This window comes from Brassica oleracea, chromosome C9 (assembly GCF_000695525.1).
Source record: "Brassica oleracea var. oleracea cultivar TO1000 chromosome C9, BOL, whole genome shotgun sequence".
NCBI classification, from domain to species: Eukaryota; Viridiplantae; Streptophyta; class Magnoliopsida; order Brassicales; family Brassicaceae; genus Brassica; species Brassica oleracea.
The window spans coordinates 41,573,205-41,597,857 of NC_027756.1; the positions used below are offsets into that span (position 1 = coordinate 41,573,205).

At 38.9% G+C, this 24,653-nt stretch overlaps 4 protein-coding genes across 4 annotated transcripts in view; all 4 read right to left on the minus strand.

Moving 5' to 3' along the window:
• Positions 1-7,598: 7,598 nt before the first annotated feature.
• Positions 7,599-9,029, minus strand: LOC106315043 (mitogen-activated protein kinase kinase kinase A-like). The gene has a single exon (XM_013752818.1). The coding sequence runs from the start codon at positions 8,964-8,966 to the stop codon at positions 7,599-7,601; it is 1,368 nt and encodes a 455-aa protein (XP_013608272.1). The 5' UTR covers positions 8,967-9,029.
• A 6,772-nt stretch (positions 9,030-15,801) lies between these two features.
• LOC106313661 (protein PMR5) lies at positions 15,802-17,660 on the minus strand. The gene is made up of 5 exons (XM_013751536.1): positions 17,205-17,660; positions 16,894-17,065; positions 16,632-16,810; positions 16,384-16,542; positions 15,802-16,287 (listed from the first exon to the last, which is right to left on the minus strand). The coding sequence occupies exons 1-5, from the start codon at positions 17,558-17,560 to the stop codon at positions 15,954-15,956; spliced, it is 1,200 nt and encodes a 399-aa protein (XP_013606990.1). The 5' UTR covers positions 17,561-17,660; the 3' UTR covers positions 15,802-15,953.
• A 1,346-nt stretch (positions 17,661-19,006) lies between these two features.
• LOC106319509 lies at positions 19,007-23,380 on the minus strand. Its single transcript, XM_013757857.1, is given in 10 exon segments — positions 19,007-19,172; positions 19,267-19,480; positions 19,569-19,668; positions 19,775-19,861; positions 19,958-20,205; positions 20,343-20,419; positions 20,499-20,628; positions 20,715-22,098; positions 22,100-22,797; positions 23,139-23,380. Coding segments are annotated over 10 exon segments (3,096 nt in total). The 5' UTR covers positions 23,226-23,380; the 3' UTR covers positions 19,007-19,101.
• A 246-nt stretch (positions 23,381-23,626) lies between these two features.
• The window catches only part of LOC106315044 (uncharacterized protein At2g29880-like), a 2,105-nt gene continuing 1,078 nt past the window's right edge, over positions 23,627-24,653 (minus strand). The window contains exon 3 of the mRNA XM_013752819.1: positions 23,627-23,684. Coding sequence (XP_013608273.1) covers positions 23,627-23,684 — 58 coding nt within the window. The remainder of the gene's footprint in view (positions 23,685-24,653) is intronic.

Sequence of the window (24,653 nt, forward strand, 5' to 3'; positions counted from 1 at the left end):
AGTTAGCAGGTGCCATGCGATCTTGGCTAGGAGAGCCAGATTGAAATTTTCTATATCTCTGAAGCCTAAGCCTCCTTCTGCCTTCAGTTTTGAAAGGTTAGTCCATAAGACCCAACAAAGTTTCCTTTTCTTATCAATTCCATCCCACCAGAATCTCGTTAGCTCTGATTGAATTCTCTTACACAGACTGCTTGGCATTAGGAAACAAGACATAGAGTAGGAGGGTATAGCTGTAAGGACTGATTTTATCATTGTCATTTTGCCAGCTTTGGACAGGTGGCGCGTCGACCGGCTCTGTGCTCTCCGTCGGATTCGATCTACAGTAGAGGTGAAGAGATCCTTTTTCGTCCTACCAAAGAGAGAGAGAGTGTGTGTCGGAGGCATTATCTGCAAGCCAGGGCCTCTGCCATTAGGGGGGAGCCAATAGGACCTTGTACCTCTGATCCCCGGCATATCGCGATCTTATGTCTGAAGAAAATCCAGCCTAATCCTGCCTGTAAAGATTCCTTCATCCAAGAAGCATCTATGTACCAGGAGGTAAGGTGTTGTGAGTTTGATTCCATAGAGATAAGGTCAGTTGAGGATGAGATGGCTAATTTAGGCAGGTCTGTTGTTTCTTGTGCAGCGATCCACTCCCGAGCGGCTGTAACTGTTCGAGTAGCTACTTCTTCGGCTGTGGAGCTTCTTCCTTCGAAGATGAGTTGGTTTCGTGAGATCCAAATCTGCCAACAACCCCAGGGGAGTATGTTTGTTGTGATTCCTGATGGAGGCAGACATGGTTTACTCCGGAACTCAAGCATTACAGTCTTAAAGCTTGGAGCTGTAGCTAGGTGAGCTACGTTTGTAAGTGGCAGTAAGCTCCAGATTTCTTGTGCAAAGGGGCAAGAGAAGAAGATGTGTGTAGTCGTTTCTTGATCTCTGCACCTTGGGCAGTTTACAGCAGCAGTAATACCTCGTCGTTGGAGATTTGCTCCTAGTGGCACAGCTTTTTGGACTATTGACCAGAGGAAGACCTGAAGTTTTGGGGAACATTTTACTCTCCAAATGTCCTTATACCAGTCGATGGGGGCGTTGGTTGAATGGTGATAGCTTGAAGTCATGGTTGAGTGATATCCAGATTTAGATGTATAAATACTGGATGTTAATGGTTGCCAGATGAAGGCGTCCTCCACTCCCGTTTGACTAGGTTGCAAGCACCGAATTGTAGTCGCCAGTTCAGGTATAAGTTCCTCAATTCGCTTGACATTCCATTTGAGATCAGTTGTAAGCATGTCTGATACCCTGAGGTCTCTAGCGTCTTCTGTAGTAGGTCCAAAGGGTTTTATGTCTGATGTGAGTGAAATCCAAGAGTCCTACCAGATTCTTGTTGTTAATCCGTTTCCAATGGCTTTTCCCGGGTGTTGTTTTAGGAGATTTCTTCCATGGATGATGCCACTCCAGCCGTGGGAGCAGGAAGCAGGGAGCTCGACTTGAAGGAAGGCTGAGTTATGGCAGTACTTTCCTGTGAGAGTTCTGGCCAGGAGACAGGAGGGAGGAGTTAGCAGGTGCCATGCGATCTTGGCTAGGAGAGCCAGATTGAAATTTTCTATATCTCTGAAGCCTAAGCCTCCTTCTGCCTTCAGTTTTGAAAGGTTAGTCCATAAGACCCAACAAAGTTTCCTTTTCTTATCAATTCCATCCCACTAGAATCTCGTTAGCTCTGATTGAATTCTCTTACAGAGACTGCTTGGCAATAGGAAACAAGACATAGAGTAGGAGAGTATAGCTGTAAGGACTAATTTTATCATTGTCATTTTGCCAGCTTTGGACAGGTGGTGCGTCGACCAGCTCTGTGCTCTCTGTCGGATTCGATCTACCGTAGAGGTGAAGAGATCCTTTTTCCTCCTACCAAAGTGTTCAGGTAAACCTAAATACTTCCCATCTCCCCTCCCCCCCCTTTAGATATTGCAAGGATTGACTTTGTGGAGACTTTCATTTGGGGAGGGGTTTTTGAAGAGAAGGTTACTGATGATTTGGCATTATTTATCTTCTGACATGAAGCGTTTTCATATTCCAGGAGTATATCTTTTAGGGCTTGGCAGGAGATTGGTGTAGAGTAGCAGAAAAACATCGTGTCATCTGCAAATAGCAGATAATTTATCCTGGGGGCGTCTCTTGCTACTCTGACGCCAGGAAGCAGTCCATTTCTTTCTGCCTCCTTGCATAAACCGGTAAGTACCTCTCCACATAGTATAAAGATGTATGGAGAAATTGGATCTCCTTGTCTGATTCCTCTACGTGGGGTAACAGAGCCATAGACTGCTTCATTTATTAGGAAAGAAAATTACACTGTAGTGATGCATTGCATGATTAGCTATACTAGTTTCTCTTGAAAACCCAATCTGTGTAGCACCTGCTGAATAAACTCCCATTCAACACGATCGTAAGCTTTACTCATATCGGTTTTAACCGCCATTGGGCATTTCTTTTCTGTTGCTGATGTTTTCAGGTAGTGCAAGACTTCGTGGGTAATGAGGACGTTGTCAGTGATTGCTCTACCTGGAATAAAGGCAGACAGGTTCTCTGAGATGATAGAGCTGAGTACCGGTTTCAAGCGCAAGGATAAGAGTTTTGAAATTATCTTATAGAAGACGTTACACAACGTTATGGGTCGGTAATCTGCAACTCTCTTTGCTCCATTAGTCTTAGGAATAAGTCTCACATGAGTTACATTCATAGATGCAGGGAGAGTGCCAGAAGAGAAGAAGCTTTGTATTTCCCCGACTATAGCTGGTCCTACTATGTCCCAGTTGGATTGGAAGAAGCTGGCCGAGAAACCGTCAGGGCCAAGAGCCTTGTCTGCATGAATTGCAAAGAGGGCAGCCTTAATCCCAGTGGGAGAAGGGTCTCTAGTGAGGTTGTCATTCATCTGCTGTGAGACGCACGGTTTAAGGGCCTTTGATACCGTTGGGCTGCTGTCGAAAGGACAAGCTGTGAAGAGGTTCTCATAATACTGCGAGATTACTTTAGCAATTTGCTCTTCTTCGTGCCACGGTACACCTGCTTCATCTTCAATGAAGGTTAGCTTATTTTTGGCTCTTCTTACTTTAGTAACAGCGTGAAAATACTCAGTGTTGGAGTCTCCCAAGGATAGCCAGAGCTGTCTGCTTCTTTGTTTCCAGAAGTCTTCTTCAGACTTATAGGCCTTCAAGAGGTTAGCATTGATCTCCTGAATTTTCCTTTCATCTTGATCTTGGTTTGAATCTGACATTGCATTCTCTAGCTGTAGCTTAAGAGAAGAAATCTCCTTCTAGCTGTTCATCTGAGTCTCTCTGCTCCATCTTGAGATTGCTCTTCTACAGAGGACTAACCGATCTTCAACATTTAAGTGTGAGAATGTAGACCAGATGTCAGAGATAATCTTTTTAACTTCATCATTCCCTTTAAGACGTCTATCATATCTAAAGATGTGGTTGCCTTTCTTTCTTGTAGGGTCCAAAAAGGAGATGAGTGGGCGGTGATCCGACCCTTCATAGTGGAGATATTGGCTTCGACAGGAGGGGTATAGCTCCGTCAAGTCTGTATTACTGATTGCTCGATCTAGACGGCAGTGAACAAGATGAGAGCCTCTTCTGCCTCTCCATGAAAGGAAGTTGCCTGAATGTTTCAGGTCAAACAAGTCGTTTTGTGAGAGGAAGGATCGAAAGTCACATAACGTCCCTTCAGCCCTCGCAGGTCCTCCTTGTTTTTCACTATTCTCTATTATCTCATTGAAGTCACCAGTGAGGAACCAGGCCTCACCTGATTATGTCTGTAATGTTGATATCTCAGACCATACTGCTTGTCTTTTCGTATGATCAGGTTCCCCATAGACGAAAGTTGCATGGAAGGAGGTTCCTTTGTAGGTGATGGCAGTATCAATGAAGTTGTTAGTGGAAGATTTTATAGAGATCTCCACTTCCTTTTTCCAGGCCAGATAGAGGCCTCCCCCTCCAGGGCTGTGAGGTGAGACTAAGTAGTCATTTTCCATAAGCATCCATTTTAGATCTTCTCTAACTACTGAGTCGGGGTTTTTTGTTTCCATTAGGAAGAAGATATCAGGAGAGTTTATCATGTGGATCTCCTTTAGTCGCTGGACTGTAATGGGATTCCCCAGACCATTACAGTTCTAGCTAGCAATGACTAAGGAGCCGGGGGTGGAGGATTGTGAAAATCCTTCCTCTTCTTGACCATCGGTGGAATTATTTGGACGGTGGGCTGGCTTGAGGCTTCTGAGGGTCCCGCAGCGTCATTTGATCTTGGCCCAGGGATATGGATTTGGCTCTGGATTCTCCTCTGGTGGGGTTGTCTCGGTGAGTGTTGAATCATGGAGAAGATTCTTTTTCTAGAGTTTGTTCCTCTGAGAGGTTGTGGGCTTATAGATGTTGCCTTGGATTTTGCAGGGGTGGTTCTAGCACGTCTCCGTTTGGTCTGTTGTGATAGACTTAACGTGTGAGTTGGTACATCTCCCGGGGTCTCAGAGGATTTAGCATTTGTTCCCTGTGGAGTGTGCCCGGAGTGTGGTGACCTAGCTGGCTCTCCATCAATGTCTGAGGAGGTAGGAGGAGGACAGTCTACGGGGGATCATGAGAAAGGTGAGTACTGTCGTCGCCTAGCCCCTGCATTGCTGTTTTTCTCTGTAGTTACCGTATTACTCTGTAACTGATCTTGGATTGATGCTTCAGGTTGAGAGATGTGGTCAAAGGTATTTGGAGGTGGGCTTGAGGGTTCTGCAAGGGTGGGGTTCAAGGTCACTAATTGTACAGTTCCCGCCGTTGCAGCTGCAATAATGCGGTATGCAGCTTATTCCATATGTCCCTGAGCATCTCCCATGAGAACTCTCTGTCTCCTTGATGTTGCTTCAGTGGGGTCTGAGGAACTGAGGTATTGAAGCGTGACTTGGTTGAGTTCTTCCATCACCTCATCCCTTGTAGGGATTGTTCTTACTAGAGTATGGTTGGGTTGATTCTCTGTGTTCATTGGTGCAGGGGTATCTTCAACCAGTCTCGAGGATTCTGGTGCTTCTCTTTGTGAGGTGTTTGCAGCTTTCACTCTTCAGTGAGTGTTATCCTCTTGGGGGAAGAGGGGTCGTCTGTAGAAGCTTCCAGTCGATCGTGCTTGTGTGCCTCTGTTTGTTTTAAAGGGAGGGGATGCGTACTTTGAAGCCTCATCACGGTAGTTCCTCGGTCTCCAGGAGTTGACAGACAAATTTTGGTACTGGGACTTTGTATCCAGTGGGGGAAGATTTCTTGTCTGCCTAGTGCTTACTCTATCTCCAAAGCTGTTTCCATGTTTGTCAACTCTGTTTTGATAGTGCTGAGAGGTAATATCCAGGCTCTTTCCTTTCCCATTATCTCTCCAGCAGTTGGAGTTGGCTGATTGGTCGTTTTTGTGTTTGGGAAGGTTTGCTAGTCCTTGTGTTGTTTCAATCTGGACTCCAGGTTCCTTAGCAATTCTCGGTCTTGCCTCAGTAACTGACCTGTTGAGGGGAAGATTTGTCTGTTTTTGGTTGGAGTTGAGATGGTCTTGTAGTTCCACTGGCCCCGTCTTTAGTGGGCAGTTGTTGCTTGAGTGGCAAAGTGAGAAGCACTTGGGACAGTGGAGAAGTTAGCTCTAACCTCTCATAATCCAAGGTAATAATACTTTCCTCCCATGATTCATACTCAATAATAGAAGTTTTCACCAATGGTTTGAGCCCATCGATTAGGACTCTTACTCTTGCAGTCGTCTTTGTAAGTTCATGGTTTTCCCGAGATCCCAATTCATCCATATGTTGCATATCATGTCCTCATGCCAGTAGTGGAGTGGGAGTCCTTTAATACGGAGAACGGGATCTGAGACGGAAAGGACGACGAGATAACTGGCTCCCATTTTTGGATAATCACCATCCAATAAGCGAAGTGGTAAGGCCTGTTGTCGAGCACTTTCTGTAGATCATCTTCTCTCTCAAATTTGTACTAGAAACAATTATTTCCTAGATCTGAGACAAAAGGTCTACCTTGCAGGTTCCACTTTCGAGGAAGGGAAGGGAGCAGCGCCTACATCCTCTGTGTTCTTGTGGGTTTGTTAGTCTCCCTATTAAAGTAAGGGTGTTTTCTTTGATTAAAGCCAAGGTGTCCAGGCTGGGGGCTTTGATTCTTTTGATTGATGGGTCTAGCGGCTCCATAATGTCTTTTCCTTTTTCTGCTTCAGAGAAACGGCGTGCCATCACTGCCTTGTTGGGAACAAGGCTCGCTAGTCAACACCGCCGGGGGAATGGTGTGCGAGGTGCTTAAGATGTAGTTTCAGTTGTAGAAAGTAGCTTCTGGAGGAGTGAGCCGTCGACTCCGAGAAGTAGCAGGTTTGTGGATGTGGTTACGAGAATGTAGTAGAGGGGCTGTGGTGTTGTCTGAGCAGATCTTTGGTGCATGGATGGTAAGGAATCAAGCTATGGGGGAGGTTCTTCAGATTTAAAGTCGATTGAAGTGTGGAGATTTTGAAGATTTGAAATTTTTCTGTTTGGAGGAAACTTGTTTAGGTATAGAACTAGGGTTTTCACTAAGGAGTAATAAAGAAACCAGTGTGTAGTAGTAGCCAGAAGGGGTAAGATGATGTGATGTTACTTGGTAGGGAACCGCTGGGTAAACTCATGTCAACTATGCATGGGGAGTTGTGTCTGAGAGAGTCATTTCTCACTGAAACCAGCACTCATTCTATCTATGTACCAAGTCATGAGACTTTTTTTTTTTTTTTTTTACTATAACTTTAAGATTTTTGCTTCTTTCTAATAACCATATATATAGGCATAATGTTTTATGTATATTAATGTTGGTACTATATCATAGCTTGGATCAGAACTCTTTTCGTGTGGCAGTGTAGGCAGTGGCGGAGACTAGGCCTGGGCAAAATAACCGGAACCGAAGAACCGAACCGGAACCGAACCGAAATACCCGAAACCGGAACCGGACCAATACCCTCAAATACCCGAACGGTTCCTATATTTTTATATCCGAATTAAACCGAACCGAACCGGAACCGAACCGAGAACCGAACGGGTACCCGAATATATAAAAATATTAATTATATATACATATAACATCACTAAATATATATTTTTAATTTAAAATTCTATTAAAAGTATTTGAAAATAGTTGAGGATAACTAAATTATTATAAATTATCTAAACTACCCGAAAGTATCCGAAACTATCCGGATAGTTTTATCCGAAATATCCAAAGTAATCCAAAATATCCAAAATTTTTATGTAAATCATCTTAATTATTTGATATTTTACCCTAAATAACCAAAATAGGTCAAGTACTAAATGGATCTTCTAGCTACTATCCGAACTACCCGAAACCCGAAATACCCGAACCGAACCGAACCGATACCCGAAATGCCCAGGCCTAGCGGAGACAGTATGTTGTCACGTGCGTCAGTTGATCCTTGTGAATTTTTTAATAGACATAATTTACATGTTTATTTCTTTGAAAAAAACCGAGAAAATAGTGTAGATTTAGTTAATTGACCCCTATAATATATGTTGGATTATAAATTGACCCTCCTAACAAAATTTTCTAGCTCTGGCCACTGAGCGTAGGTTATAGAGAACAAAAATTGCCAACATAGAAGATTTTATTTATGAACATTTGGGCACAATACATGTACAACAATGTGCTACATACGACTATTATCGCCAGGTCGGCCATGTTTTGAGGCACACCACAACCGCACCATTGCGGCGGTGCATTCACGTCCGTACGTTTGGCTTTCACGTATTTACAACACTGCCACCACAGATATCTAATTTTGTTTGGGCAAAGTATCATCTTCACTTTAACTATTTGCCACGTTGGCTGATAACCATACGATGAACTTGTCTGATTCCTCACCGTTACGAGTTCCGTACATGAAGAATCAGGAACAAGCTGACGTGTCTCCAAGCCTCTAACCACCAACCAACCATCAGATTCCCAGATTACCCCTCTGCTCGTCGCCAAAGTAACGATCCTCTCCCTGGCGAAACTTGAACTCGACTCGGACACTGGCTCACTCACCGCTGCTTCTTCCTCGAACACCGAGTCGACCCAGTCGAATACATGCCGCGGAGATTCCGACCAATCGGAATACGAGAGGAAAGGATGTTGCAACAGCTGGTCGCAGCTCCATCGCTCACTCGCATCTCTCCTCAAACATTTTTCCAGAAAGTCCCGGCCGGTTTCCGATAACCTCGCCGGAAATTTCGGTAACTCGTCGGAGGATCCGATCGTTCTCAGCGTTTCAGCGCCGTCGTCAATCCACGGCGGTTTTCCGGTGGCCATCTCGATGATCGTACAGCCAAGAGACCACACGTCGCTCTCAGGGCCTTGACATTCGCCGCGAATTACCTCCGGCGCCATCCACAGAGGACTACCACGTGGCTGCATATGAGATTCGCACCGGGTTCGATTTCCGGTTCGAATTTCTAAACCGGAACCGAAATCGGAGAGCTTAGCAGAACCCGGTTCTTCTCCAAGTAGAACGTTTCTCGCCTTCACATCGCAGTGAACGAAGCCGCACGTGTGGACGTCCTTCAACGCAGAGACCAAGCACCACGTGAACCGTCGGATAATATGTTCTTCAAGATCTTGACCGGCAGCATCAGCGAGAGTTCCACGTGGCATGTACTCAAGATGAAGGTTACGGAACAACCCGGTTCCTTCTCGGGTCACGTCATCGCCAAGGAACTTCACGATGTGTGGTGACGAAACAGAGCGGAGGATACGAATTTCGTTTTCCAACGAGTCGAGCTGAGGAGGGATACAAGTGGCACGATCAACAGATTTGACGGCGAAGATATGATCTCCCTTAGATTTGTTGACGGCGACGTTAACGGTGCCGAAGCAGCCTCTGCCTATGACCTTGCCTCTAAGCCACCAAGAGGAAGTAGAAGAAGTAGAGATTTTTGAAGTGCTAAAGTCGATCACCATGAGTGTTGTGTTGTTTATTTATTTGTGGTATCTTTGGTAGTATGACAAAAACTGTAAGTGTGTTTTTATATATGCATGGAGGAAGGACTTTGAGTCTGACTTGGATTATTTACAAATGGATATACACTGCTTTGAAATTACGCTGACGTCTTCCTACATTGACATTAAAGTGTCGGTTTATACACAAGCATTGTACCTTGTGTTTGAAAGTACAGAACATATTATTTAAGACGGTACCATCGGTAATAGGATTTGGAAACGTGTTCCACATTCAAATATAAATTCCAGAATGCAATAATGTATCCACTTGTTACCTTCTCGTTAAAGGACCGTTGCTATGATCTTCACATATGGTACTTACAAAGACACGTAGTAATGTCGATAACGTTCAAAAGATATAAAGTATAAACTATATTTTGATATCAGCCAAGTTATATTTTTGGCAGACACTGAAAGAAAAGGCACGTTTGAATGAAATGGAACCATTTGAAGTGTGGTAGCGATGTGACATTGTTTCAACGACTCGTGCACGGTGCACGGTGCACGGTGCACCCAACAACTAAAACTTGGATACCAGTGAATGAATACTCTTTTTGGGTTATAAGATATTCTTAAAATAGACATACGCTGATACAAACTTTATCTATATCTGTAAGCATTTATTTATTTTTGAGAACTCGATCTTGTAATCGAGAAAACTCGTCCGACAAAAAATGCACTGGTGAACTGAAATCTTCGAGATGTGATAATGACAAGAACATCGTTTCAACGACTAGTGCAAATAACACGCTTGGTCGCTCAACCATGGCGGACACATATCCAACAACTCAGCCTTTATAAGTCCATTCTGCTTTGTGGTAGAGAAACTACTAATAGTTGCAAAATAAACAAAAATAATTTATAAGATGTGTGCAAATAGCAGGTTACTTGAATCAAATGACAACGCAAGTCTATAGTCGAGTTTTATCTTATATTCCATCTTGTTTGTTTTACCTTTTTGTATATTTTATCAAAAGGTTATCAGTTTATTTCAGCTTCCAATTTAAAAGTTGACACAAAGAGGTGGGGGTTATCCAATAGATAGACGTCAACGACAAAGATTGCTCAAGATGAGAGGCTGCCTGTCAACAATTGATCCAACAATAATAAATTCAAATTAACAAATTCTACACTTCGTATTGAAATCATTTCGACTTGACTAGAGCCAAAGGAATCGTCAAGAAGTAATAGATCAAACTGACATTTTAAGTGTCAGATTACAAATCAATCAGCGAAAGTGAGTGTGTGCGTATATATGTGCATCGAGGAATTTGAGTCTGACTTGGACTATTTACAAATGGATATACACTACTTTGAAATTACGCTGACATCTTTCTTTCTTTTTTTTTTTTTTTGACGTCACGCTGACATCTTTCTACATTGACATTAAAGCATCAGTATATAGATAAGCACTGTACCTTGTGTTTGAAAGTATACAAGTTGTTACTCATTTATTTAAGAAGGTACCATCGGTAAATATAGGATTCGGAAACGCGTTACACATTCGAATATAAATTCCAGAATGCAATAATGTAAGGAGTTGAATATTTTTTCAAACTGAATTGATATATCCACTTGTTCCATTCTTGGCAAAGGACCGTCGGTATGATCGTCACATATGGTGCTTACAAAGACACGTGTTACCTGTCGACAACGTTTTAAAGACTCATGTTCGAATGAATTGAAATCACTGAAATGTGATAAGGATATGACAATGTTTCACCGACTGGTTCACCCAACAACTACAAATTTCATACCAGTAAATACCCTTTTTGGGTTATGAGATATCCCCAAAATAGACATACCCTGATAGAGAAAAAAGAAAGGTGTATGAACTGAAATCTTTGAGGTCGTCCCTGATAATGAATAGAACATCGTTTAAACGACTAGTGCACACAACACGCTTGCTCACTCAACGCCGGATAACAACTCAGTCTTTAGAAGTCCATTCTGTTTTGGGTAGATAAACTATTGATTGTTGCAAAATAAACTAAAATAAATTTATAATGGATAGAGATGTGTGCAAATAGCAGGTTACTTGAATCGAATAACAAATTGACAACGCAAGTCAATAGTTGAGGTTTATCGTATATTCCATATATATTTTATAAAAAGGTTATCAGTTTATTTCAGCTTCCAATTTAAAAGTACTAACATAAAGAGGGGGAAGTTTTCCAAACGCACGTCAAAACCAAAAATTGCTAAGGATGAGAGGTTGCGTATCAACAGCCAATCCAACAATAACAAACTAAAATTAACAAATTTTACACTTCGTATTAAAAGAATTTCAACATCACTATAATACTGACATAGATGTGTTCTAAGTGTCAGATTACAAATCAATCATCAAAAGGAATAAATCCTCAGACAGGGATAACTGTTTTTTGATATTTGTACTCATCATCCACAACCAAATTATAATTGAAATCCTTCTTAATATCTCAATAAACAAATCATACAGCATGATTTTTTTTTTTAATTGGATTCTAGGTAATAAGAACTCAGTCCCTTAGATGTTCATAATGAAATGCGATCATTACCGCAATCATTACAGGTCTGTAAATTGACTCATCACTGTTCTCCCGAAATACAAAAACAGACAAACACACAGACGAGATATGTAGTCACTCAAGTTATGCTCCCAAATCGGCATCAAAACTAGAATTAACAGTATTGATGCTTTTAATTGATTAAGGAGGATATTAGAATAACGAGAGCAGCACGATTGATATTGCTTCAAGGGAACGAATCAGATGGGAACGGGCAAATCCACATCGACTATCTGATGAAGCACAATCCAAAACATAAAAAAAAATCAAAAATCAAAAATTGAGGAAAAGGGAACAACTCAGTCCCTTAGATGTTCATAATGAAGTGCGATCATTACCGCTGTCATTACAGGTCTGTAAATTGACTCATCACTGTTCTTCCCAACACAAACATACATCTATAAAAACAAACAGATGTAAAAATCAAAGACATGTAGTTGCTCAAGTTATTCTCACTAATCAGTAGCATCAAACTTGAATTAACAGTATTGGTGCTTAGGGAGAATGTATAAAAGACAAAAGGCAACACGATTGGTATTGCTTCAAGGGAACGAATCGTATGGGAACGGAAAAATCCGCATAGACTATCTGATGAAGCCAAATCTAGAAAAACAAAAACGAGTTTCACATCTTCTAACAAAGAGAAAGCCCAGAACATGACAACAAAGAATATTTCATTAGGTTTCGACTGCCGCTGCTAAAACCCTAGGAAATATCGACTACTGATACAAAGAGAGTCTGAATCGATTCCATCTATAAAGAGGGGTTTTGGCGGGATCGACGGTGGAGATGCGTGTCTTGGGAAAGTTGATGAACGGCTGAGGATAAGTATCTGCAAAACCCTAAAAGGCTTCTCCGTAGGCCCATTTAAGTGTGTTACTAACAATCCCTATAAATTAATTATTTCAAGCCCAACTACTATTGGTTTATTTATATGTTTTGAATCTATTACGACTCGTCAAAAAATTTCGACTATTGGTTCCTATATACATATAGAGCTATAACTCTAAGCGTAACTATATTTACTAGAATATCATATACATCAAAAAAACGTGAATTTTCTGTTTTGAAAAAAAGAAGAAGATAATTTTACTGAAACCACGATTAGATATATTTTCACGGAGCCATTGATATATCTGAAAAATAAAAAAAAATGACAAAATTTTTATTCCCTTATGTATTAATCATGGAACATTACAACTATTAAGTGTAGCCGATGATTTTCAAAATCTTTAGAAAAATGTGTTGGTCCATTTAAATATATATTATATTTTTTTTATTAAATTAACTATCATTTTGATTATTAGTGAATAAAAAGATATTATCTTTTCTTTCCTTAAATAAAAGTAACGAAATTATCTCAAATATGATTAACATATATATGACAATTAATGATTTTGAATAATAAATATATGATAAATCATTTGTTTTAATTTATATTATTAAAAAATTAAACAATCACATTAACCATAAAAAAATCTAGATTTTTTCTTATATGGTATATTTTAAATTTTTTAAAACGACTATAAATTACTAAAATCATTAAAATTCTTACAATAAAAAATTTGTGAACAATGATTTTATTTTTTTGTTATAAAAAGATACAAATGATCTAAAATCATATGAATATGAAGTATCATTCAAAAGATATTCAGATTAAATATATATTTATATACCTTAATATCACTTAAATTAAACTATATATCATATAAAAATACATATATGCTAATTTCGAAATTTCACTGAATAGGTATTGCGACCTGAATATTTTAATTTTTTTAAATCTGCATTGAATTTTTAAAACGATTATAAGTTACTAAAACAATAAAAAAAATCTCACATTGAAAATTTTGTGATTAATGATTTTTTTTGTTAAAGAAAATAGAAAAATGTTAATAAAATCAATTTCAATTAAATATTCATATTAAAATATGATATACGTCTTTGTCAATATCATTTAAATTTAATTATATACCATATAAAATAAATAAAATGAATGCTTTGATTTATTTAATTTAATTTATGTGCTAATTCCAGTTTAATTATATACATAATTTTTATTCGCTTTTTAATTATTCAATATATATATTTCTTAATAATACGATAAAGGAACACAAAATATGTAAAAATATGTAAAAATAATTTGTATACATAATGTTCATTTCGCGCAATGCACATATCTCTGTTGATGTATTACAATTGGAATTTTCTCTCAATCGATCGAATTTCATATTTTCCGAGAAAGCTTGCGTGAAATTAAAACACAAACAAAACATATGTGAGTTAACAGAAACACTATCGTAAGCACAAATATTGTAGATTTAAACAAGAAATCACCCGTGAAGACTGGAGAGTCAAAGAAGTCTGAGATCAACCAAAACCCCAATTCCCTTTTCCATTGCAAATAAGCACTTTCAATGTTTGTTCTTTATATATCTGGTCAAAGAGTGGATCATAGATGAATTTTTCTTATGTATTGTTTCAGTCCCAACGTTTAAATTAATTGAGATTTTATGAAACTAGTTTATCAACACCTTGGCCTGATACGCATCATCATTATAGTATATGTCCACAACATGTAATACTTTTTGGACTTATGACACGATGTAATTGTTTTAGAAAGAACAAAGTTAACATGCAGCGATCGTTAGTAACTAAAATTCACTTCGTGCATGAGCGCGGATTATCAACTAGTGGGAAATTTATTTCTTTAAATGACACTTTTACCTCTATAGAGCCAGAATGCTGGAGAAAAGCCAACCAAAAAAAGAAGCGATATAGGATCATGAGTAACCTCGTATAGTCTTATTACAAAGGTTGATACAATATTCGCTTAGATATTACAAAGGTTGATACAATATTCGCTTAGATACCTCGAATCTTTATATGTCAAATCGATGCTTCTTGGATCGATATTGACAGTGTCAGTGGCTTAGGATGGAGTCTTAAAGATCAAATAGGTACTGGATTTTTTGAATTATTTGTATGTGACAAAAGCTTCTCAACCTTGAATACTGAGATAGAAAATTTACTTTGGACAACTTTATGCATGAGAAACATAAAGATAACCTCAATCCGGTTAGAAACGGACAGCTCAGACCTGACATGACTGTGAATCCGATGGATTAGCCAACATTCACGTAGGAGAATTATATGTTCGAGAGACTATAAGAAGTTTTTGAAGACATGAGCCTGATTCACATTCCTAAGAGTATAAACGACTAGACAAACTCACTATCGAAAGAGGCAAGAATCATATGATTTATTTTCTCTTTTATAGATCATATATGGACAGACGGAGATAGTCTTTGGAGAATCAGCTCGTTTGACGAGAATTTGGTATAGATAAATAGGTAGATGACAAAAAAAAATTATATTTACTAAATAGTTTGCCCGAATGTACAGACATAATCATTTTATATATACACTACAAATATGGATTGATTTATATTGTTTAAATAAAATTAAATTCTATAATAAAATATTTTTGGATAATAAAATAATACATAATATTTTCTAGATAATTATCTTGATTATTGTTTATTGAGTTTATCTTTTTGAATATATTATATTAGTTTTTTAATTATTTATTAAGAGTAATATCTATTTTAACGATATTTCGAATGCGAAAATTTATTTCTAAATAATAGTATAGATAGATTGGACTTAACTTGCAAATCCGTTAGCTTTATGATTTTTTCTATATATTTGTACTCTTTTAATGTCCGAATATATACTTTCAATTGTTATTTAATACTCCATCCGTTCTCGAAAGATCCACATTCTAAAGAAAACTTTTGTTTCAAAAAGATACATATTTTATATTTCCAATGTAATTTTTATCAACTAATAATGAAAAATTGTGAAGTTCAAAAACATTAATTGCATTTCTTAAATCTTATTGGTTTAAAAATATAGAAAATATAAAATTATAAAAAACTATGCATTTATAGCTAAGTTTTAATATGTTTTGTTAAAATGTGTGAAAATTCTTTTTTTTTTTTTTGGAACAGCAAAAAAGTGTGAAAATTCTAAAACAGCCTTTTTTCAGGAACGGAGGGAGAATGAATTCTTGCCGGTGAATGTAACCAAGTTGATAACTACATTAAATCTTTGTGCCATTTATTTCTGTTTATTAATTTGGTAGTACAACATTTTCTTTATGGCTAATCAAACAGCCAACAAAAACAAAATGATAAACTGTCGTTCCGGCTAACTAAACAGACAAGAACTCTACATTTGTTGCATGTGATAAAAATTATAAATCATTAGAATGAAAATTTTGCCTCAAAGTTTCTACAATTGAATGCATCCGTAAACTTGGGATTTTCCTCGAATGCGTTAGAAATATTCCTACTCGAATAAATTGATAGAAGAAGATAATAGTAAAAGTAAAACGCTAGTAGAAGAGAATGGTATACAACAACTGATTCCATGTATCAGGGAGACCAGGCAAGCACCAATGGCTACAATCTGACTGGCCTGGCTTGGCCAGCTGTGAACCGCTAACAAGACCGCTGTAGACAGAAGGGTGTCCGTCTTTCCTGAGGGAAGAGAGGAGCGTGATGTCAAGAAGTAATGCCGGATTGTGCATCCCGTGAAGCACTTCAACAATCACTGATCTTAGCTGATCTGTGTAGGGGCTCACTGGATAAGCAGATCCTGTGATCGGATCTGTCTCTCCGTAGCAGTTCTTGGATCCCGAAGACGATGATGCTGCCCAGTCACTCGGGCTGATCAAACAAAAAACATATACACACAAGTGATTTTAGGACATTCTCTTCGACAACTTTTGAGTTAAGAGAGAGAGAGAGGGGGGAGAGTGTTACTTGTCATGCGTTGGAGAAATGGAGAGGAAGAAGACTTGAGTTCTGGATCTATCCACATGTGTTTCGACCCAATAAGCCCAAGTACGAAGAGCTTTCTCCATTGCAACGAAGCGGTCCATGTCTTGGTAATAAGAATTGCCTGATTGAATCAAGTCCCATCTGTGTGTTTCCAGAATGAGAGAGGTGAATCAAGACAATATTTTCGCATTTCCAAAAACAATCAAAATAACTGGAAATGATAAACTAACCCTTGCTGAGACCCGGTGTGGCTCCACCAGTGACCAGTGTTGAAGATGAGAAGATCAGCGTCATGCCAAGCGTTAGCATTGCCAGAGATCTCCTCAAGCTTCAACACTCGCTTGCCTTGAACAGCGTCTATGTCCACCAAGAACGGAGCTTTGTAAAACGACATCGTTATCCCATAATCCTACATCCAAAAGACACAGCTTCTTACAGAACTTGATTTCTTCATACAAGAAAATACAAAGAGAAAGAAAAACAAGTATGTACCAAGAATCTGAAGGTGGAGAGAGGGAGGCCTCTGGTCATCTGAGTACGAGTGGACGGTGCAGATGACATAATGAGACAGATCAACGACTCCCATTGATTCTTCCCCAACGAATCACCAGCAAACATTATGTTCTTCCCCTTCATCCTCAACAGAAACTCAGCACCATTGAACCTAAATCCCATTTGTACAACCATCAGAAAATCTTGAAGATACGAACTTTACCAAATGGGTTTGCCAAAAGCTCAGATTCCAGATGAAATCGAACTCAAAGGAGCAAACTTTACAGAAACCCAAGAAGGAGTAAACATACGTGGGCAAGTTGCAATTCTGGGGTTGCCATCGATACTTGAGGTAGTTAGAGTCAGGACGTCCGTACATCAGACAATCGAACTCACCCTCCACGACGGCGGGACAATCCGCCGGTTTGTAGAGAGGATACGAGTCGTCATGGACCCACGTGCCCATGAAGAGAGAGCACGTGCTTCTGTTCCCTTGGAAAGAAGACGGTCTGCTTGAGCTGTATTGGTTGCCACTGCTGCTGCTGCCGCTGCTCCCATGGCGTTTCTTTAAGCTCAGTATAATGGCGGAAGAAGATGGCTCTTGCTGGAGCAGTAGTGGAAGAAGGAAGACAATGGCCGAGAGTGAGATGTGATGAAGAACATTCATCTCTTTGCTTTTAACGGAAACAAAACAATGGAGGATTTTGTGAGAACACTAGAGAGAAAAAAAAGTCTGTAAATAATAATTGAGGAGAGAAAATAAAAAATATCTTATGGAAGTGTTTTTGGATTCATTTATCTCTGTGCAAATGGGTATGGCCTTCTGGGTGCGTGCTCACGTGGGTCCTCTTGCTTCTGTAAATATTTTACAAATTTTCAAATTATTATTATTATTCGGTGAATAAATTTTAAATATTCAAATATAACCTTTAAGAGATATCGAACTATTTATAAATAAAGGTTTTTTTAGGGCTGAAGGATTACTTTTCCTAACTTTTTCAGTTCCTTTTTAATGTTTAGGATTTTTATAATTTTCTAGAATTTATTTGATTCAAATATTAATATCTTTATTCTTAAAATGATGATAAACTAATTTTCTATAAAATCGAAAATACTAAAGGTATCCAGTTTTAAAAGTTTTTCTTTGGGGTAAAATTACAGTTTTAAAGTTTAATGTATAAATTAAAAACTTCAAAAGTTTCTACTTGAGGATTAAACGGGACATCTTTTGTTTTACATGTCCACAACTGACTAGTTAGATTTATAAACGCATCTAACGATAACATGCTTGCAATAAATTATAGTATATCTTCTTTTAGATGAACATATGATCCACAAAGGAAAATAATACTTTGCTTCCTCTTTCCAACTTCATACATCAACAAAAACCAATGGAAGAACAAATCAAGTGTCAGATAGAGGTAAGCATTTGTTCCTTCCTTTCCTTTTATTTTATTTAGATACAAAGGTTGTTTCAGGCTCAAGCACCCCAAACACCAACCTTAAAATCGCAACCTTTTCTTGCCTGCCCGAAGGTTCTGAACATAACTTGTGGAAACAAAATATCTAACCGTGCGTGCTCTCCTTGGAGTTTTCATATTTACTTCTTCATGTTAGCCTTCTACATTTTAACATTCTTCGTGTGTAACACTTTAGGATTCGGTTCTCCTTCACCAATCTTTCTTCCTGTGTTTTTATTTCCCTGAATAAACGACAAAACATAGATTAAAAGAATATTTGTATGAAGCTAAGAAAAACTGATAAGATTCACCAGCCTAAAAGTCTTTGGACTCAACTAGTTGCCAAAAATAGCCGAGATCTCTTGAACCTTGTTTCTAAATTTCTATCAGTCATCTTATAAACTTATGGATCTACTCTAGATATCAATTATATCACAAAGCCATGTAAAGCATCAAAGGCGCACCAATACCACCAAGTTTGTTAAGGATCCTTACTTTCATGTACCCTTATTTTTAACCTCTAGAGTTCTATTCCAAGTCTTCTATCTTGGCTAATTCCCAGGACTAATGTAACTCATCTTCATTTTTTTTTTCTCTCGTTATTGGTGTTTTTGGATAAGTTAATGAAAGGAGGGAAGGTTTTGAACAACATACTCCGGGGTATTTTTAGTAGAGCTAGATTCCTCGAGGTGCTTTTCTGCCTGATGAACTTCTGATCTATCATCAGATGCAGAAATGTCTTCGATCCTCATGTTCTGTTCTGCCTCATGTATTTGTCTTCAATCGTGATGATGTCACAGTTTGTTTCACCAAGAAACACTGCATAATAAATGATGATCTCAATTTTTAAATCTTACTTAAGATGATTGACGGTTTAGATTCTGTAACATAGAAGATAACATGGGGAATTAACCTGTACTTGTACTTGGAGGTGGATGTGACACACTGCTCATGATCAGTATCTTTTGGCACAATATTGTTCGTCCAAATTCCAAGAAAGTAAACTGCAGAAAGTTTTTCTTTTCGGGAATTATCACTTTTGAAAACCCAAATGAGTTGATCCATGTGTCCAGTACGCACCGAACTGCAGGCAGGACCAGTCTCTCAACTCCCAAGTCAATGAGCACCTGGAGAACACACAATTTTCAAGAGAACAGCTAAGGAAACTAAGCTTCTTGAGCTGGAGGAAAAGTGAAGTTCTCAATAGTAAAATATCTTTTCGAGTTCATCCATGAAAACTCGGCACATGCCATGCTGGCGATGCTGGAATCTAGTACCAATGAAGGGCATTTCTGCAACCTTTTTCCCCAGAATCCTGACAAGGGAACAAAAGAGAACAAGTCAGGCTAACAGTTCAATTTAGGGCCAAATTCTAGAGTTTCTGCAATCTTAACAAACAATTAATGCTTAATGAAGCCTACCTGACAGTAGCCACAGTAATCAGTTCGTCGTTCCTTTCTAGAAGTACCGTGTAAAATCCACTGAAGTTCAAACGTTTATATTTTGACCTGCAGTTTTCTCAGTGTTATAGGGTCTGATGCAAAATAATGCAACAGAAGACTTTTACATGAAATAGTTTATGGTATTCTTTGTTTGTCTCTTACCATCTGCTAAAAATAACATCTTCAGCAAGATCTCCACCAGAATGACGTCTTTTCACAGGCTCGAAAAGTTCATGCATCACGTCAAGAGCTACACTGAGCTTGCAGTGGGTTTCTGCCACGGCTTCAATTTTAGAAGCGTCAGTCCCAAATGTATCTTGTTCCAAGGACTGCACCAGTCTCCAAGTTAATTTCTTCTTCAAGCACACCTCTCTCGGTTTCCCAATAAGCTCACGGAGATTTACAAATATCTGAATTGAATTATTTTTTTCGTTAGAGCAATGCTGTATATATCCTAATTGCTGCAGTTACTTACTTTAGCTGCTTAGTTAATTTTCTGATGGCTGTTAACAAACGCCAATTGAAAATGGGGTCTGGACTGACGTACCTCTTCGCAGTCCTTGCTGCAAAACCACTTTTCTGCCAAGAATGTATTCAATGAATCCTGCAGACAGCTAGGGTGATCTGTATGAACCACATAAAAAAACATATTATTCAAATATTTTGTTGACCCTTCGTAAGAGCATGAGGAAGAATTACGTACATTTACGTTCACACTGCTTGCAGCTGATAAGTATATTATCTTTAGCATACTTGCTAGTATTCTTGGCAATAAATAGTCCACAGGCTTCACAACAACATGATGCGCAGAACCAGTCACCGTCTGGAACATCCTACAAAATTTCCAACGAGAACGTGTTAAAAAACCACGAGTAAAAGCTGTATATTTCTATTACGGTTTTAGTGAAAATTGGTGAACCTCCAGCCCAAGACAAGTTGCATGGAAAGCGGATGGACATCCATCGCAAAGAATCAGCTTCCCTCCATAATGACAAACGGAACAAACTATGTCGTTCTCCCCATGACGCAATTTTATCTTCAGAAGATTAGGTGGTTGTGCTTCCTTTCTTTCTTCCACTTGGCATTCCAAAAGAGATCTTCCATCGTCCAGGAAGATGTTGGCTGCCGTTCTGCAGGATCCACCATTAGCATGAGCCTCAAAGCCACTTATGGAGAAAATTCTACGGCAACAACTGCATTTTATACCCGCACGAGTTAGTTTTCCATGTTTTCTCACAGTGTGATCCTTTTGGTTACGTCATCGTATATTTTCTCTTGGTAGAATCACATTGTTATCGATGAGCCAGGAAAGAACAGTGCGTGGACTTTGATTTCTGGAAGTGGGAGTCATTACCCGCTGCAATCTCTTGCTTGATCGTGACACACGGGGTTTACCACGACCAGTTACTCGATTCTTGATATCTGTTAGTACTCTTGAAGTTTGCCCCCTCGTCCTGCTCAGATTGACATCTCGCGAACCTACAGTCAGTTTGTTCTCCCTGGAGCGATATCTAAGATTAGGTTTCTGTTTACGCTTACTTCTCAACCTTTCGAAGCCTTGAGCTTTTGTTTTTGTCTCCAGCCTAAAATAGAGTGCTCTTTTACGATTCTGGGCGGCGTTGCTGGGATAGGATTCACCGCTTTTTCTATTGAAGACCTCCTCTTTTCCTTGGCTTCCACACTCAAGCAAGGTTGCAGCAGGCGACTTCCTTCCATCACCAAGAGCGACATTTCGGTTACAAGCAGGCAAAGCCAAAACAATGCTCCTCATTTCCCGAGTGTTACACTTCCAGTTTTCACTAGGCAGAGAAAGAGGCTTAGCCACCACCGGAGGAGCCAGGGGCTGATCACGTTGTTTCAATATGATACATATTTGACGAAGGGACTTCTCATTTAGCCTTCCATCTGGTGAGAGGTAGCGAAACCTATGCCTTCCACCTTCATCCACAGTTTGTTCTATGGTCCATCCCATATACTTAAGATGCTTCCTAACATGGAAGGCCACTATCTGTAACGGTGCCCTAATATAGCTCGACACGGCTTGTGGGCATGATTTAACAACACAATAAAAAAATTGCCAGGTTCTAAGTTTATCGGGTAGTATCAACTTGATATGGTCGGAAGTAGATTTTTGGCTGGAAAGTTCTGTTACCCCATTGATGTAACTTTCCTCCGACCTTATGCCAGACAGAGAAGCTAAGCCAGGCATGGACATGCATCTGTGATCTTTGTCATTGGAGAAAAACTGTTGTTCTTGTGGAGCAATCACTTCCACTTCCACGCCACTTGGACAAGCATAGGTCTTGAGAAGCTTCTTTAACTAGCTCGAACTCATGGAGTGGATATCTTTCAGCATCATTATCACGAAGAAACTGATTTATAGTGATTTTCAGATTGTCCTCAATCACCTCCACCATCAAATCTTCCCATAAATGCCTAATAGAGCAAGTCCATTCCCTGATCCTCGCAAAACCAACTCTGACCCGTATGTCATACCAAAGCTGCTTTACCGAAACCGGAAGATAGTTATCCTCCTCATATTTCTCAATCAACTGAAGAAACATCCATCTCCCACGACACTCCCAAGCCTCTGTAACCTCATCCCAGTCCTGAGTAACACGCAAAGATTGAAGATCAGCATCAGTTTCGTCACCCAAATCAGGGAAAAAGACACTCCTTTTCTGAGAACCGTTTTCGTGGTCAAATATCACACCTTCCCACCAAGCTTCATTGATCAATACATCAACACAGAGTCCATACACAAGGCTGAATCGATCAACTTCTAGCTTCGGCGGCACAGGTCTTAAACTTCCACGTAGACTACCAGAAGAAGAGCTCAGCCCTTCCACTACCTCGGAAACATCAACAGTCTCCACAAGATAATCAGTAGCATCATCAGAGAGGATGTGATTGTATCTGATGCTACGGAGGCGTCGCTTTTTGGAGGAAAGAACAGTTGCCGAATACCAAGAACCGAGAAACCCTTCTTCAACACTTCTTACCTAAATAACACCAAACAAATGAGAAATTAAAAATTAAACTCCCCAAAAAAAGCAATATACATGAGAAACTCTTAAGTCTACTTTATTGTTTGTGCATAAGACTAGAAACATTTAGGGAGACGGAGAAAAGTGTCGCAACCCAGAAACGGATTTACAATGAAGAATCGGATAATGCAGCAACTAGGGGCTCCACGATCAAACTCAAAACGGGAAAGGAAACATCAATAAACCTTCGAAACAACCCGAAATTCATCAAAATCGAAAAACCCTAAAACCCCCTAGAATCAAACGACACATCGTTGACCGAAACGGAGTAGTCAGAGGATCAATGCGTGGTTTACCTCTACTTTTTCACCGGCGAGAAGCTTTCTCCGGTGGAGATTTCGTCCACCGCTGCTGTTCCAGCCGAAAATCGGCTCCTCCGGCATTAAGATACCGAAAAGTTCGAGTCAAGGATTTGGGGAAAATATAATACGCAGTTTTTTGCTTGGTTGGGTGAGCGAGTAGCAGCAGCTTTCTCCCCAAGTAACGCTGTTCTCTAGTTTAATTTCTCCAATTAAGCATTCTCATTTTGGAGTTGGGGTTTGAGAAGGTTTTGAGGATTTAAAAATGTAGTGGAATTTAGAGAGTTTTGTTCGGTTGTTAGATTTATATTAAATACACATATAATAGGGATATACCAATAAAACTACTTATATGATATAAAGAAATATACGCATGTAATGAGAAATTTGTAAATATGATTATAAATTTAGAACGTTCTTATAATAGATTGGAGAATTCAAACAAAAGTCCAAGTCTCATTTTCCTAAAAATCCAAAATAAAAGTTTACAACCATTTCACTTCGAAACAACGTAGCTTCATTGTGAGTGTCTTCTTATACGTCCTGCCAACAATGCAATAAATCATCTCACACATATCAACCAAGTAACACATTGTGATATATCAGTGTCATTGTCAACCATAAATATTTAGACAAAGAAAGAGTTATAACTTACTTTATGCGCATATCACCGTTGAGATCCACTAATAATAGCATCATTCCACATATTTGAAGCAATTGTTGTTCTCCATTCATTAGCAAGTTCTCTTTGTTGTTCTTGTGTGCCAAGAAATTGAGGACCACTAGTACTTTGGGTAACACTTTGTTCGTCCGTAATTTCTTCTGGAGGAAATTCATCTGAACGACACTTCTGACGGAGATAGTTATGCAATGCAGCACATGCAAGTACTAGTTCTGCTTGTGTCTTATATGGAAAACTAGGTGCAGATTTAAAGATCAGAAATCTTGATTTGAAAATACCAAAGATCCTTTCGATGACGTTTCTTAAACCAGCATGACGATGGTTGAATAATTCTTCTTTATTTTTGGGATCACTATCTCCTCCAGTAAATTCCTTTATATGATATCGGGTACTTCGAAATGGATTTAGGAATTTTTTTCGGTTGGCATATCCACAGTCAGCCAGATAAAATTTTCCTGAAATATTTATAAAGTACAATTTAAATAAAAAAACATAAGATTATAAATAAAATAATGTATCTTAAACATACATAACATCTTTTGGTATGGAATAATGTATGTACCTTCGGGGACTTCAAATCTATTGTTACTTCTAGTCAGAGCATCATTTAACACTTTTGCATCATGAGCTGAACCTTCCCAACCAGTAAGGACATATATGAATTGCAAATCGAAATTGCATGCAGCTAAAATATTTTGGGATAAGATTCCTTTTCTATTTCGATAACTAGCACTTTCATTTCCTACTACCATAGCAGGAATATGTGTTCCATCAATTGCTCCGATACAATCCTAAAAATACAAATAAAATTATTGATGGATAAAAATAAA